The sequence below is a fragment of the Heterocephalus glaber genome, unplaced genomic scaffold (assembly GCF_053883595.1).
Source record: "Heterocephalus glaber isolate CG9 unplaced genomic scaffold, H.glaber_assembly_v1.0 deba00001472, whole genome shotgun sequence".
Taxonomy (NCBI): Eukaryota; Metazoa; Chordata; class Mammalia; order Rodentia; family Bathyergidae; genus Heterocephalus; species Heterocephalus glaber.
This window is the reverse complement of record NW_028258315.1, coordinates 10,214,013-10,229,920: the sequence shown is the minus strand read 5'-3', so window position 1 is coordinate 10,229,920 and position 15,908 is coordinate 10,214,013. Positions and strand designations below refer to the sequence as shown.

Sequence of the window (15,908 nt, the reverse complement as noted above, 5' to 3'; positions counted from 1 at the left end):
TCTGAAGTTATAGGAAGGTCACCTGGAGCAGCAGAGGAAGACGTTGAGCTTCTATGCCCTAAGGGGAGCACTGTGAAACAATGCTTCTTCCGATTGCAATATGCTGCTCAGCTAGAACAGGGTGCAAGGGAATGGAGACCCCGGACCTGCCCTCTTCCCAAAGACCACAGTGTACAAGCAACTGACTGAGGCCTACTCTCCACTGTGTCACCGGGTTGGGAGTGATCCTCCTTACACGTGACCAAAAAAGACTCAAATTTAAAAACAGGAAAACCAAGCCGAGAGTGATGGCGCACGCCTGTCATTCCAGCACTCTGGGAAGCTGAGGCCGGAGGGCCCCAAGTTCAAGCCCAGCCTGGGCAGTTTAGCAACTCAGCAAAATATTGTCTCAAAATAAAAATAAAAAGGGCTGGAGCTATGGCTCAGTTGGAAAGCCCTGAGTTCAGTCCCCAGTACCACAAAAAAGGAGGGAGGAGGCAAAAAAAAAAGTAGCTTTGAGTTTGGCAAAACCCAAATTTATGTAGTGGATCTGTCCTTGCTATTCGATATGTTCTCACAGAATTGCAAAATTTTCCACATGGTCCAGAACTTCATTTTTAGTCTTTTTCTATTATCAAATGAAGTTCACAGGAATGTTTGGGGAGTGGCTACTTAAATAAATCATGAGGAACACCACTGAGTTGGGAATAGTCACTGTCTTTGCATGAACAGTTAAAGGTAACTAAGATCTGTATGGATACTAAAGACTATCACAGTGCCCCGCAGGCACACCGCACAATAAAACAACATACAAAAAACGCTCGCCTATAAAACCCTGTAAAACAGAAGCCTCATATGCCACAAGCAGATGATTCATTCATTCTTCCAACATTTGGGGGTACTCACTGTATGCCCAGCGGTGTACTAGGCTCTGGAAATACATTTTAAGTGTAGCTTCCTGGATCTTAGCCTCCACGAGAACTCAGTGGAGGTAATGCCAGAAGGCTAACGCTTTCCAATTTCCTCCCTGCTGTACTTTTCCGGTAAGTTGGCATCTCCCAAGCTCTCTGGGTTCCCAGGAGGATAAAATTTCCAGGAAGCATTCTGAGGGAACTGCCTCAGCCTCCTAAGGTACAGGTAGATCCTAAGCAGAACAATAAAGGCTGGAATGTGAGTGGGAAGGTGTTTGCCTCTGTCCTACCCCAAGGCCAGCCCTTGGCTGCTGTGTGTCCACAGGAGCCTGCCTGGGTGGGGATTTCCTCAAACCTCTGTAGTCCAGGTGTGACCTTCACTGTACAGAATCTTCCCAAATGCCAGGATCTTGGCGGGGGTGGGTGGGGGGGGGTGGGGGGTGGTGTTCAAATTGACAGCTTCCAACTCCAGCAATGTTGTAAAATGAAGCTGCTCAGGGAGATTACAGCCCTAGAGAAATTGGATCTCCACTTAGAGTTGTGCCCTTACACTTAGTTCCTGGTAGGAAACCCTATAGCCTTGGGTCCCCGGTGACCTCTAACAGATGTGTGTTACACTCAAATGCCTCCCCACTAGGCAAGGCAAATCTGGAAGGGGCAGCAGGATTTAGTAGAAAATGCCCTGGCCTGAGAGTCAGGAGTCAGATAATAACACAAGTTATATCCCGTGAGCAGGCCACTTTCTCTCTCTCTCCCCGGCTCAGGTTCTTCCTAGGCAAGGCAAACAGGCTTTAACATACCCTTCCAGGACTTAAATGATTCCTGTCTGAGGTAAAGCCCTGTATTACTGTAAATTTGTCCATACACTTCTCCCCAGAAAGAGTAAGAAGTTTGAAGCAGCTTATAAAATTCAATGGAGTGAAACATGTATGCAGAGCCAGGCATGATGGCATATGCCTGTAATCTTAGCAACACAGGAGGGTGAGGCAGGAAGAGCATAAGTTCAAGGCTAGATGAGGCAATTTAGCAAGACCCTGTCTCAAGCTAAAGCTTAAAAGGACTGGGGATGCAGCTCAGTGAAATCCCCAGTGCCGGATTTTTTCTTTCTTTCTTTTGCAGGCATAGAGCCAAAGGCCAAGATAAACCAAAGGAACTGCAAATCACCAATTCTAAAACTGACTGATTCCTGGGAAGACTGAAAGAAGCCCAACTATCTTCTGATCATTGGCATTCTGAGAAATTACTTTTTTCTACGTCTTTCTTCTATTTTCCGTATTTTCTAAAATACTCACAAATTATTTTCTAACTAGTAAAAAGTTGACTGGGCTGCCAGGGTTTCCTGGCCCTCATCTTTCTTATGCAACACGAGTTAGGCACAGACAGACTTTCCATCTCCTCAATAGCACACAGCAGTGTAGGAGGAATAGAACTCCCAATCTGCTTGAAGTCAGTCGCACCAAGCTCGTGTCCCCTGAAATCCAAGGATGAATTCCAAGGGATGACGGAGGCTAAGAGTAAGAAAGTTTTATTGAGAAACAGCTCCTGAGACAGGAGGGGTCGAGGAAGTGGGTTGCCACCAAGGCCCTTTGTCAGTGGTGATTTATACAGCAGTGTCACAATGTGGGTACAACGTAGGTCAAGCTATAATCAACCTATAGGGTTACAAGTATGGCTGCTTAGCTAATATTAATCCAATAGGGAAGCGAGTCGCAAAGCAGGGTACACGGAAAGAACAAAGGCATTTTGGGGAAGGGATGGGTCCAGATGTTCTGGTCACCCTCCTGGGCGACTGATCCACAGCTGGACTTCCTGGGCCAGGTGATACCAATTACAGTACAATTTTAGGTTTCCGCTTATCTGATAGGGAGACACGTGGACCAGGCCATTGCTCCTCTGACAGAATCACCCGGTATCCATGTTTGCACACACCAGTGTTTTACACACCCAGAGGGCTGTTGTGAAGATTCGAGATTGAGTCCAGGTGTGGCACAAAAGTCAGATCATCCACACAGGAGCTGGTGTTGCCTGGGGGAATTCCATGATTTTTTTCAGGGTTCCACCGCACGCTCAGAAATAACCTCAGGTCTTCCTAGCTTCTTCCTGGCCCCAGTCTTTGCTCTCCATACCCTCGCCTTTCTGCCAGCCACCCACCAGCTCTGCTCCAGCACTCACAGCAGAGCCTTCAGAAAACTGGCAACCCACAAAACCCACAGGAGTAGCTAATGCACATTCAGAATATTCATCCTAGTGACCTATACATGAAAAGAACAGCGCAGTCCACTCTCTTTACTTAGAGCAGCATTTAAAAAGTAATGCACTGGAATGCCTGCTATTAGCAGAGCTGTGATGAAAGATGCCTTCTGCTGCATGATGGAGGAAACTTAGAACATATTTTGGAATATGGTTTGGCCATGTATGGGAACTTATAATGTTCCCATCTTTTCATCGAGTAGGTTTAAATTCCAAAGGAAATAGCATTAAATATGATAAAGCCTTATGTGATAAGATGTTCCTTACTTTTGTTATTATTCAGCATTGACTATAATAGTATTGTTTGTTTTTGAGACAGGGTCTCACTATGTAGTTCAGGCAGCCCTGAACTCACGATGTAGCCCAGGCTGGCCTTGAACTCATGGCGATCCTTTTGCCTCAGACTCCTGAATGCTGGGATTACAGGTGTGCATAACTATGCCCAGTTTGTAACAGCATTTTACAGAATGAGAAACCTGGAAAGAATCCTCTACCCTTGATGAATAAGGAAACAAATAATGGGGCCAGGGATTTAGCTCAGCGGCACCACGCCTACCTCTCAAGTGCAAGGTCCTGAGTTTGATCCCCAGTACCAAAAATAAATAAATAATGGTACATTTGTGCTATGAAAAAGAATACATCATTTCATATTTTCAGCAGCACCAGGAAATGACAACACTGTCTTGTGAAGTACAAAATTACATTAAAAATTGCATGATCATTATGATCAAATTACATTCAGCAATGAAAAGACAGGGTAAGGAATGCAAATATGTCAACAGCAATTCTATTTGTATGATGTTCAGTTTTTACTTTCTGGCTTATTTTTTTACATTTCCCAGATTTTCTATGTAAGACTGAATTTTACAATAAGAAAAAATGTTGTTTTCTATATTAAAAAATCTGTAACTGGTACAGGGTTTTCAACTTTTGCGTGAAGGAGAAAGTCTTGAAGGTTCACGGAAGCCTGGCCCAAGGAGGTGTCTTCTCACTCACAGATCAAAGCGAGACCACCACATGCCACAGCCCAGACACTAGGCAATGCCCCTGGCTAATGGTTCAGAATTCTCAAAATCTTTATTTGTTTGTGTGTTTTGGGTACCGGGTCTTTGAGAAATCAAGGCAAGTGTTTTACCACTGAACTACATCTCCAGCCTTGAATTGTTGAAATTCTTAATGGTTTTTGGAAATTTGGGGGGAGAAATTTGCATTATTTCAAACTGTTCTTAAATGTTCTTTATGCCCATTTTCATATCTCAAACTTTTCAAACTCTCATAATTCACATTCACAGAAAATGAGACCATAATGAATAATTCATATTGAAGATGCTGAATTCCCAAACAATAGATGGTCATTGCTTATACAAACAGTTTGGGGCATCATAATAAAAAATTGGAGCATATATTGCCAGGAGAAATTTAATAAGTGTGTCCTGCAAGGAAACGGTACATTTAACGACCCATAAGAAGTATATTTTGTATTGCTTCATTGAGCAGGCATGCAAAACCATCAACAGGATGCCCATAAAATCTGGAAATGATGTAAGGAAGTTTTCAATGTGCAAAACACAACACACACATACACACACACACACACACACACACACACACACTGCCAGCCTTATGCAGGATGGAAATCAAGCTCCACGTACCTGGAATCCTATTTAGTGTCACCCAGAAATGTTCATCGGGAGAGTAGGTGTCCCTCGACCACTTGAGTAAATCAATGGCCCTCGGATCTTCCAGAACAAAATGGACAAACTCCTTGGTGAGGGCCACGTAGGCAGAGCCGAAGTAAATGGCCCGGTTGTGGGGCGGAGGTGGTTTCCTCAGCCAGGTCCATAGCACGAAGGAGAACCAAGAGTATCTCTGCTCCACGTGCACATACTTGGTCCTTCGGAGAACATGAGGAGGGGGCAGCACCCTGGGGGTCAGATTCTTCCCTTTGAACCCTTTCAGGTACTGAACGATCTCCCTGTTGGTCTTCAGAGGGAAATCTTGCCCACAGGTGTTGATGATGTACTTCCAGGGGACCTCGGAGGCCACCAGGTCTTTCATGCAGTTCAGGTTGGCCTGGAGCCTGGAAAATCCTGCATAGACCATGGGTTCCATCTTGGAAGCCAGAAAGGCATTGGGGAAGCAGCTCAGCAATTGCTCCACCTCGAGTTTGAACATAGCTGTCGCCTTCTTGTCCACGTGCACACAGTAGACATTCTGAGGAGTGTAAACAGCCCAGAGGAGCCTCTCAAATGTGTCAAAGTCTTTGTGAACCACCATGACATATGCCAAAGGGAACTCGGCTTCCTGTTTGGACAGAGGTTTCATTACGTAGTGGTTTTGGATCAAGTATTGTTGGCAAGACATATTTCTCAAAAGTCTCACTGGCATATGTTCACCCAGGAGGACTCTTTTTCCTGTCACAATCGTGTCACAGATTTCTGTCAGGACTGAAGTGTTTGAGATTTTCCCCACTTGTGGGTATTTCTATGGCACTAAATTGTTGATATACAGGAATAAAAATGTTATCCACACAGCCATGAGCCCTATGACAAACCCAAATGCCTTCCACTGCATTTTCCCTTGGATCTCTTTTTCTTGTTTTGTCCCTTTGCTGACATCACAACATTGCTAATGTCAGTCTACAGGTCCGGGGTCTGATGGAGAAATCTGCTCTTTTTATTTTCAGCGAGAAGGGAAATGCAACCATTCGCTGAAGAGAAAGGGATCAACTCTCAGCTGCAGTTCTTCTCTGATCAGAAGGGATGAGAAAAACAGGAGCCTCTGAGGTCAACCAAGCAATGGAGCAAGACCGGGCACAGCCGGGCACAGCCGGGCACCTTGCTGTGGGTCAGTGTCACCTTATGACTCTGCCAATTGGCCACACTTGACAGTCTTCCCACACAGGCTAAGGGTGGAGTGGGAGCTGGCCTCACCCCTGGAGAGCACAGTCACCAGTGTCACCCTGGAATGCAAGGGACATTCTCTCCATCTTCGGGCGTCACACTTGTCCCAAGGCAGGTGTCTGTGGACAATCACAGCACTCAGAATTGCTGGATAGCACAGTCTCTTCACCCCCCCAAAAAATCAAGAATTCATAGTCTCTCAAGCCTGGAGGGAACCTGTAGATTATTCACCCCAGCAGGATCAACTTCCAGATGGTGCTGAAAAGGCGCCAGGCGGGTTCTAGCACACTTTAATCTCCATTATCTCCCTGACGACCTGGGAGGGAAGCAACCACATGATGCGCACTTTGCCCACAAGGGAACTGAAGCCCTGTGATCTGCTGCCTTGCAGGGTATCCAGTAATGACTACTTTGGGGTCTCAACCCCAACCTTCTGACCACACCAGTCTTCTCCCTGAAGTAGCCTCCCCCTCTGCCTTTTCCTGAGGCATCCCTACTTATCTTTCAGGTCCTGGTGCAACACAGCTTCTCTGGTGACCCTTTCCTGCCCTCCCTAGGCTTGGCTGGGAACCCCTGGCCTCACAGGACCTCGAAGTCTCCATAACCACACGTTGGTTGCCTGTACCCCAACTTGTGAAGCATTATTTCTGTATACTTGATCACTGCATTTTGGCACTGGGTTTACGGCAGGCACTCTTCCTTGAACTAAGTCTAGTCCTCTCTTCTCTCCTCTACATAAGGGGGCAGTAAGACTGTAACTAGGGCTGGACATGACGGCACACACTTGTAATTTCAGCACTCAGAAGGCTGAGGCAGGAGGATTGCAAGTTGGAGGCCAGCCAAGGTTACATGAGGACTTCAAGGCCAGCCTGGACTATATAAGGAGGACCCAAAATATTAAAATGAACAAAACTATAGCTGGTGGCGCAGTCTGGCCTTCTACCTGTATTTATACAGCCTGTGGGCTAAAAGTGGTTTTATATTTTTAAGTGGGTGGGTGGGGGGAATCCAAAGAATAAAAATATTTTGTGACATATGGAAAGTATGAAATTCAAAGTTCAGGGTCCATAAATACATCATATTAGAATCCAATCAGGGTCCCATGTTTACCTTCCTGTGCCTGCTTCACCCTGCGATAGTAGAGCTGGGTTACCCTGACACAAACCTAAACCAAAGATATGCGCGGGCCCCAGAGCCTGAAGTATTTACCAGTCTCCCCTTATCCGAAGAAGTTTGCTGACCTCCTCCTCCACAGCTACCAGTGCCCTTCAGACCACTGTTTTCATGGCATCAAGGTGACCCTAGTAGATTTGGCACCATTTTACTATTTGCTTTATTTTCTTGATTTTCTGATAAATGCTATGGTATTTGATAGCAGAATATGGGGCTTTAAAGAGAAATGTGGGGGGATGGGGATTGTTGCTCAGTGGTAGAGCCCTTGCCTAGTATGGCTGAGGCCCTGGTTTGATTTCCCAGCACTGCAAGAGGGGAGGGACAGGGGCAGGGGGGGGACAGGAGAGGGGGAAGAGGAAGGGAAGGGGGAGGGGAGGAGAGGGGGAGGGGCAGGGGGAGGGGAGGGGAGGGGGAGGGGAGGGGGAAGGGGCGGAGGCTGAACCGTTGGCATCCTGGCTTTGCTGGTTCCCAGTTGTGACCTTGGACAAGTTACTTTACTTTTCTGATTCAATGTCTTTGTAAAATAAAGATAAAGCCAGCAGGGCTGATTTACAACTCAGCGACTGCAGAGGCGGACCCCACGTTCAGCACACTCTGCGGCGGCGTGGTAAATGCCCTCCAACTGGAAGTTGGGGCACTGGCTTCGCCCGACCGCGGCGGCGGAGCAGGCCTTGGCCAGACGCGGTGCTGCCACCCAGCGGTCCCCAGCGGAGTCGCTCTGCGCGTCCGTCCCTTAGGGGCTGGAGATGGGAGGACAGGTGGGACCGGGCTCAGGGGCCGCCAGTTTGTTCCCACCGACTGCGCACCCCAGGGAGTCCCCGTCCTGAAGACGGAAGGACGAGGGGCCTGGCTGGCCTCTGAGGGCCCGAAGCGCCCCTGCCAGCAGCGTATCCCTGGGGTTTCCTCAGAAGGCGCATTGTTTAGATTGGTTATCCAAGAAGGGGGACACACCTCTGTCTTCCTGTCATTTGACTGAGCAAATTTAAAATTCTCACTATTTCCTTATTTTACTAGTTCAGAAAAGTTCAGAGACTGCCTAAGAAGGTGCTCCGGGGATAGAAGTAGAAAGGAGCAGAGAAGTCATCTTGTTGTCGTGTTATTTATTCTACCGAGGGGGAAAAATGCCACCCTGAGAAGCAAAGTGACTCCTGGGAGAGGCTGCTGGTCACTCCTGGTTCAGGACAATGAGCTGCTTGCAAAATCATTCCCTTCGTTTTGCCCCACAATGAAGCCTCACAAGCTCTCTAGATCTGACTGGCTATTCAAGGGAAGGACAGATGGAACAGCGGAGGAGGCTGTCTTAACTTCTGAGGTCTGCTCTTCAGTGCCATTTCTAACCTCTCAGACACTGACCTAAGCTAAGGACAATATTTGTGCTTTTCTAAGAAGGTGGTAAAATATTTGCACTTGGAAATACAGAGCGATAACACTTTAATGTGGACTAACCTTATCGGGATTAGGTAAATACAGCCAAAGCAAAACAAAAAGTATTTTAGAAACTGGGACCAACGCAAACAAATGTATAGAAAACACTTTTGAAGGGCACCTAGTTCTAATTAACATTTGTATTTATGAATGACCTTAGTTATCGCCCCTAAATAAAGTATTTGTTGTACACTGCAGAGAGAGTCAGTGGCCCCACCCTTCCACAGGTCACAAAGTTTTGCATTTCTGTCAAAGTAGCTGGACTGCGGAGCAGCTTTTAATCAGATATATGGACCACCACTGGAAAATCAGACCCAGGTTCCTTTTCTAACCCTTAATGCTGAGCTGGGTGACATTCACACTCTGCCCCCAATCCTGATGTCAAAGACTAAGATTTTTTTTTTTTTTTTTGGTTTGGTACCGGGCATTGAACTCGGGACCTGTCACTTGCGAGGCAGGTGGCAGAACCACTGAGCTAAATCCCCGGCCCTAAGATATTTTTAAAAATGTGTTAAAAACACATAACACGAAATGTACGATCATAACCATCTTGCAGATTGCTAGAACTTCACCATCGCTGCATAACGGAAAGCCTACCCCTTAAGGGACAAGTGCCCATCTGCTGGTCCCCCTTCCTGGACAGTCATAGTCTCCTTTTTCTTTCAATGAGTTTGGTTCCTTTAGATACTGAATGTGTGTGAAGTCATGCAGTCTTTGTGTTTTTGTGGCTGGCTTATTTCATTTAGCCAAAGCCCCTATGACATGTGATGTGCAAGTGAATGGCTGAGGGCTGGGTCCTGGCTGACGTTCCCAGAAATGGGTGCCATACTAGAAAAATCTACTTGTAAAAGGGGAAAAATAGCACATTGGATTACATGTGATCAGGCATCATGGTACTGGCACTAATGACATTTTAGACCATGTGGCTTGGGCTGCCCTGGGCATCGTAGGACACTTAGTGCCATCCCTGGCCTCCACTCTAGATGCCATGGCACCCTCCCCTACCCATGTGACCACCAGAAATGACTCCAGATGATGCCAACTTTCCCCTGGGGGAACTCTGGACAAATAAGCTGACTTCTAAAAGCACTGAAATGAAGCTAACAAAATGTATTGTATGAGATTTGGATAATGACTAAAGGCACTTAATGAAAAAGTGTTTTACTATTTAATAATAATGATAACATTTGAAAAACAGGAAATTAATTCTAACTCATTCAAGGAACAGTGAACTTTCTGGGGCCAGATGCTTATAAAGCCTAACTGTATTTTGCGTATTCAAACAGTGCCTGAAATCAGTGTTTTCTCTCATTTTACTGTCTACTAGTTTAAGTACCTACTAGTTATTGATTAACTCTTATAGTTTGCTCTGAAAAAAAGAAAAGTGCTTTGTGACATTCTAATAGCTCACTTCTGGAAGGCTGACAATTCAAGCTAGCCCAGTAAGGTCAGATAATAAAGAAATCTGCTCTTCTTTCTGTCTTTCTTCCTCCTCTCTTTCTTTCTTCTTCCTTCCTTTCTTTTTTCCCCTCCCTCCTTCCCTCCTTCCGTCCTTTCCGTCTTTCATTTTTAAGATAAGGCCTTGCTATGTAATTCAGGCTGGCCTTGATCTAATGTTTTCCAAACTCATTTTTTTTACCATTTTATTTTTGCAAAGAATATATATATATATATATATATATATATATATTTTTTTTTTTTGGTACTGGGGATTGAACTCGGGTCCTTGTGCTTGTGCAGCAGGCGGTGAAACCACTGAGCTAAATCCCCAACCCCTCATTTTATTTTTAATTGTGGCAAAATAGGTATAAAAAAATTTGCCATTTTAACTAGTCTTAAGTAGCTGGAGAACTGGGCTGGGGATGTAGCTCAGGGGTGCCACTGCCTGCCTCAAAAGTGCAAGGTCCCGAGTTCAATCTCTGCTACCAAAAAAGAAAAACAAAAAGGAGCTGGACAAGGTACTGCGTATCGGTAATACTAGCTGCTCTATAGGCTGAGGCAGGAGGATCATTGGAGCCCAGGAGTTTGAGACCAGCCTGGGCAACAGAGTGAGACACCATCTTTTAAAAAAATTATTGTAAGTGCCCAGTTCAGTGACAATAAGTTCACTCAAATGTGCAATCACCATTTTTCTCTATAGCCAGGAATTTGTCATTAGTCCAAGCAGAAGTTTTGTGCCCACTGAACATCTCTCCCCTTCTCCCTTCCCTTCAGCCCCAGGTAGTCTCTATTTACTGTCTCCATGAACTGGCCTGTTCATGTGAGTGGAACTATACAAGAGTTGTGCTTTTATGTCTGGCTGTAGTATAAAGTTGTCAAAGTTCATCCACGAGGTTCCCTGTTTTCGCTTCATTTTGTGTTGTGGCTGAAGAGAATCCCTCTGTTAATGGACACTTGACTTGTTCCAACCTCTGAGTACCGTGATGCCTCCGAGAACAGAGGCCTGAGTGTAGGGAACAGGGAAGGCGGACATTACCAGAATCCCTGCAGTGGGTCCTGGTCTCCTGTGAGCCACAACATAAGGCAAATTAAAGAATAAAGACCAGAAATGAGACTTAGAGAAGATGCTGGGTTCTGGCCTGACCAATGCTGCTCTGGGCAGTAAAGACAAAGATACCCCGAGCTTGTCACTATTTATTTGGTTCATAGGGAGTAACAGATGACTCCGAGGGTGGTGATAATCCTAAATTGACAAGGATCTTATAATGGGAGGTAGTATCAGATGCCTCTTGGAGGGTGGTGGTAATCCTAGGACCATGAGAATCTTATGCTGATGAGGATCTTATGTTGACTAGGACACTAAAATGAGCAAAGATGTTCTTACAACAGTAGGTGGGATGAGTTAAGCTGATAAGGAATTTATCCCTCCCCAGGTGAAATCTTTCTCTTACTACTTGGTTTTTTTTAATTAAATTCTTTTACTGGTACATTGTAGGTATACAACACAATTACATTTCTCATTGGGAACTGTACCTTTATATAATGCATCTTGGTTCTTATTTTTTCCCCATTCCTAGCCCTCCCTTCACCCCCTCCACCCTTCCCTATTTACAAAGACTTTATTTCCATTTTTTCCATTTCTCATCATTTTTCCTTTCCCTTCTTTCCTTTCCCCTGCCCCTCCCACTACCCCTACCCCTTTGGACCTTTTCTTCCTATTTTGCATTATCAATTATTCATTCTAATCATTGGTACATTTTAGGTATACAATATAATGACATTCATCATTGGAAATTTGCACCTTTACATAGTCTCTCTTGGTTTTTATTTTTCACCCTTGCCCAGCCCTCCCTTCAACCCCTCCATTCCTCCCTATTTACAAAGATTTTGTTCCTATTTTTCCATTTTCTCATATTAATCCCATTCCCTTCTATCCTTTCCCCTAGCCCTCCCACTTCCTTCCCCTTTGCCCCTTTTCTTCCTGTAGAAATCAGTATGGAGATACCTCAAAGAACTAGGACTGGAAGTCCCATTTGACCTCGGAATTCCACTGCTGAGGATCTTCCCCAAAGAATGAAAAGAATCATACCACAGTGATATATGTGCACCCATGTTCATAGCAGCACAGTTTGTAATAGCTAAAACTTGGAAACAGCCCAAATGCCCATCAACTGGAGACTGGATAAAGAAAATGTGGTTTTTTTATAAAATGGAGTACTACTCAGCCATAAAAAATGAGAAATTAGAGACATTTATAGCTAAGTGGATGCACATTGAGGCAATACTCTTAAGTGAAATAAATAGGACACACATATATAAATACCGAATAGTTTCTCTGGTGTGAGAAACTGAAAGTGTAAATAAGGACTAAATCTTACTACTTGGTTTTTGAAGAACCAGGATGTCTTCATCTGATGTAATCTTGCTCTTGAGCATCACAGCATCACAGGACCATTGAGGTCTCAGCTGTGACTGGAGGCAAAATGGCGTTATGTTTCAACATGCCATAGCCGGTCTGTAGGCAAGAAGACTAAGCCTAATCATAATTTAACTGTGAAATGATTTTCCCCCAAAATTATGTAGAATGGCTCCCGACACTTGAGTAGCTGTTAGAGTCATTGATTTCAATTCTTTTTTTGTCAATTTTGTGCAGCTATAACAGAATACCACACACTGGGGAACTTGTTGAGGATAGAAAGGAATTGGCTCGCTGTTCTAGAGACTGGGACATCCAGTGCCCATTGCCACCGGGTGGAGAGAACCTCGTGCTGTCATCTCACAGCAGAAGGCAGAAGGGCACAGAGAGAGAGAAAGGGGGCCAAGCTCACCCTCTTATTGTGGCACTAATCCCACCCAGGAGGCAGAGCTCCTGTGGCCCAATCACCTGTGAATACTAATACAGTGGCAATTCAGTTTCAGCAGGAATTTGGAGGGGTCAAACATTCAAATCATACAAAGTCATTTTGGGGAAATACTTAGAAGAAGAAGGATCCCTGGTCCTATGGTAATTCTATATTTAGCTATTTTTGACCAACTGACAGACTTTTCCACAGTGTCTGTACCATTTGTGGCCCCACCAGCACAGCTCCAGTTTCTCCACATCCTTAATAACACTTGCTCCTTTCCAGGTATTTATCATAACCATCCTAGAGGTATGTTCAGACCTCATTTTGTACAGAATGTTTTCCTTACACAAATCTTATCTAAGGAACTCTAAGGAGTTTCACGGAAGGGACCTGGGCAGTTCTGGACTCTTCATGGAGGCGTGAAATATTATTTCCTTCAGAAGTCAGCTTAGTTGGAAAATGTCAGGCATGCTTGTTTTTAAAAGAATGCTCAGGCTAGGAATGTAGCTCAGTGGTGGAGTGCTTGCCTAGCATGTGCAGGATGCTGAGTTCCATCTCTAGCAACATAGGGAGGAGGGAAGGAAGGAAGGAAGGAAGGAAGGAAGGAAGGAAGGGGGACGATATCATCAGGAGTTGTGTCGCAGTTCTACTAAGGTCATGATAACACCAACATACTCAATATGTTAATGCCTATTTTTATGTCACATGTTACTTTTTTGGGGGTACCAGAGATTGAACTCAGGACCTTGTGCTTTCGAGGCAGGTGGTGGCACCTGAGCTAAATCCCCGGCCACATGTTACTTTTATTATATTACAGGCTAGGCTCTCCTTGTGCCGGAGCACTGCCTAGAATGACAGAGCCAGACAGTTACACACACAGCCAGATATACACCTGTGTGTGTCTATGCGTGCTCATATGCCCTCTTCTTCATTTCAAGGAACCCAAACTATATATTTTTAAGAAGTCATGCTGGGGGAAGTGCCACATGCCTATAGTCCCAGCTACTACTTGGGAAGCTGAGACAGGAGGATTACAAGTTCCAATCCAGCCTGGGCAATTTATCAAGAATTTGTCTCAAAAAACAGGAAGGACTGGGGAATAGAGTACAGTGGTTGAATGCCCTGGGTTCAATCCCCAGGACTAAAATATTGGAAAAAATAGGTCAAGTATTTTGGCTAGACCAAGAATTCCTATCTTCATTTTGATAAAAGTTTATTTATTTGTTTGTTTGTGGTGCTTTGGATGAAATCCATGGTAGACAAATGTTCTTCTACTGAGATATGCCCTCAAGCCCCCAAAGCTTAATTTTCAATGTATACATTTATGTATCATTTGAATTTATTATAATGAGCAGTTGTTCTTGAAATATGAAGGGATTTTAGGAAGACAGAAAATTCTATTAAAACACAAATGTGCTATGTTAGTTACTTTTCTCTCGTTGCTGAGACAAAATACCTGGCATCAGAAGTTAAAGGGGAAGGGTTTATTGGGCTTTCATAGAGGTTTCAGACCATAGTCAGCTGGCTCCAAGGCAGGGATGGCAAAACAACATGGCACGCACAGGGCAGCAAAGGTAACAAGAGACCCTCACTGAGTCTTTCTGCCTCTTTTATCCCATCCAGACTACTGGGATTAGGGCGGTGCCAAACTAAATCACTCACATGTAGTGGTTTTGTAATCACATGCCCTTAACCCCAGCATCACACATTCCAGATTCAACTACCTCTGAAAAAGAAGGTCCCATCTCAACCACATGAGGCTTTGGGGGGATGTCTAACCACAAACCATAACATATGCTAACAGAAGTACAGAGAGCAGGATGAAGTGTAGATAGAAATGAATACAAACTAGGGAACAGTAAATCCCATCAAATTTGAGTCCAGGGACAAACTTTCATTGTTGTTGTTGTTGTTTTAAAACAAGGTCTCACTTTGTAGCCCAGGCTGGCCTCGAACTTCCAGTTAGCCTCCTGCCTCAGCCTCCTGAGTGCTGGGATCACAGGTGTGCACCACCGTGCCTGGTGCCAATAGTTTTTAAACATAGGAGATTATACAGTACAGGATAGTGAACCCCAACAGGGGAACAAATGTTAAGTGAACCCTACGATTGCCCTGTGCTGACTGAGTAGAGTTTCCCTGATCTGGGGCGGGCCCCAGAACCTGGCAGAGCCTGAGCAGCTGGCTGAGGGGGCCAGGCAGATGTGGGAGTGCAGGAGCTCAAGCCTGCTGAGGTTCGCAGCCCTGAGAAGCAGAAAGTCCCGAGAGAGAGTGCCAGACACCCTAGACGGCTCCAGTCAGGAAATCATGGAAGTAAACCACCCAGTGCCCAGGAAAGGACAGCCTGAGGTCAGAGAGAAGAATCACAAATGTGCACATGGGGCAGGCATAGCCTATGTTCCTACCAGAGAGGAGAGAATACATCCGGTGGGGCACTCAGAAGGCCACTGTCTTGTTAATAAAGCTAAGACAGAACTAGGCCAGTGGACCAGAACCCTCACTGAACAATATCAAAATACAGGTTCTTTTTATGTGCAATGTTTTCACATAGTAATATAGGCACATATGAACATGCTGAAGCTCATACATTGTATGCTAATGAAATGTCTCAGTTATATCAACAATGCCGAGGAGCACTGAATTGGTAGGGTATCTATTCTTAGTGAGTTCCAGGAAACGGCTAGATACTAATTTGATGAATGTAAACCTAACCCATTGACTTCTAATCTATTGAATGACTGGATTTTAATCCATAGAAGTCTACAGAATTGTTAAATATTAAGTTAATGGATATGGTATTGCCTAAGATATGGATGTACTGAATGAATAACAGGATATTTACAAACACTTGTAATGCACTGTTCCTCGCGTAGAATGAATCATACTCATAGCAGCCTCAGAGGGACACTGCTGTTATCTCCCTGGGATTTGAGGAGAATCGGAGGCACCAGGAGGTTAGGTAACTACCCAAGACCTCCCAGCTT

General features: G+C 44.9%; 1 protein-coding gene across 1 annotated transcript; it reads right to left on the bottom strand.

Moving 5' to 3' along the window:
• Positions 1–2,969: 2,969 nt before the first annotated feature.
• LOC147826182 (N-acetyllactosaminide beta-1,6-N-acetylglucosaminyl-transferase-like) lies at positions 2,970–5,465 on the bottom strand. Its single transcript, XM_087182558.1, has 2 exons — positions 4,793–5,465; positions 2,970–3,046 (listed from the first exon to the last, which is right to left on the bottom strand). Exons 1-2 carry the CDS (start codon positions 5,463–5,465, stop codon positions 2,970–2,972), a joined length of 750 nt encoding a protein of 249 aa, XP_087038684.1.
• Between the last annotated feature and the right edge of the window lie 10,443 nt (positions 5,466–15,908).

Bases quoted from the DNA above. Each gene is read 5' to 3' on its own strand.
- LOC147826182 (XM_087182558.1), bottom strand. From the start codon at position 5,465: ATGAAACCTCTGTCCAAACAGGAAGCCGAGTTCCCTTTGGCATATGTC. The intron at 3,047-4,792 runs GTACGTGGAGCT...GTGCTGGAGCAG, and splicing joins GACACTAAATAGGATTCCAG to AGCTGGTGGGTGGCTGGCAG.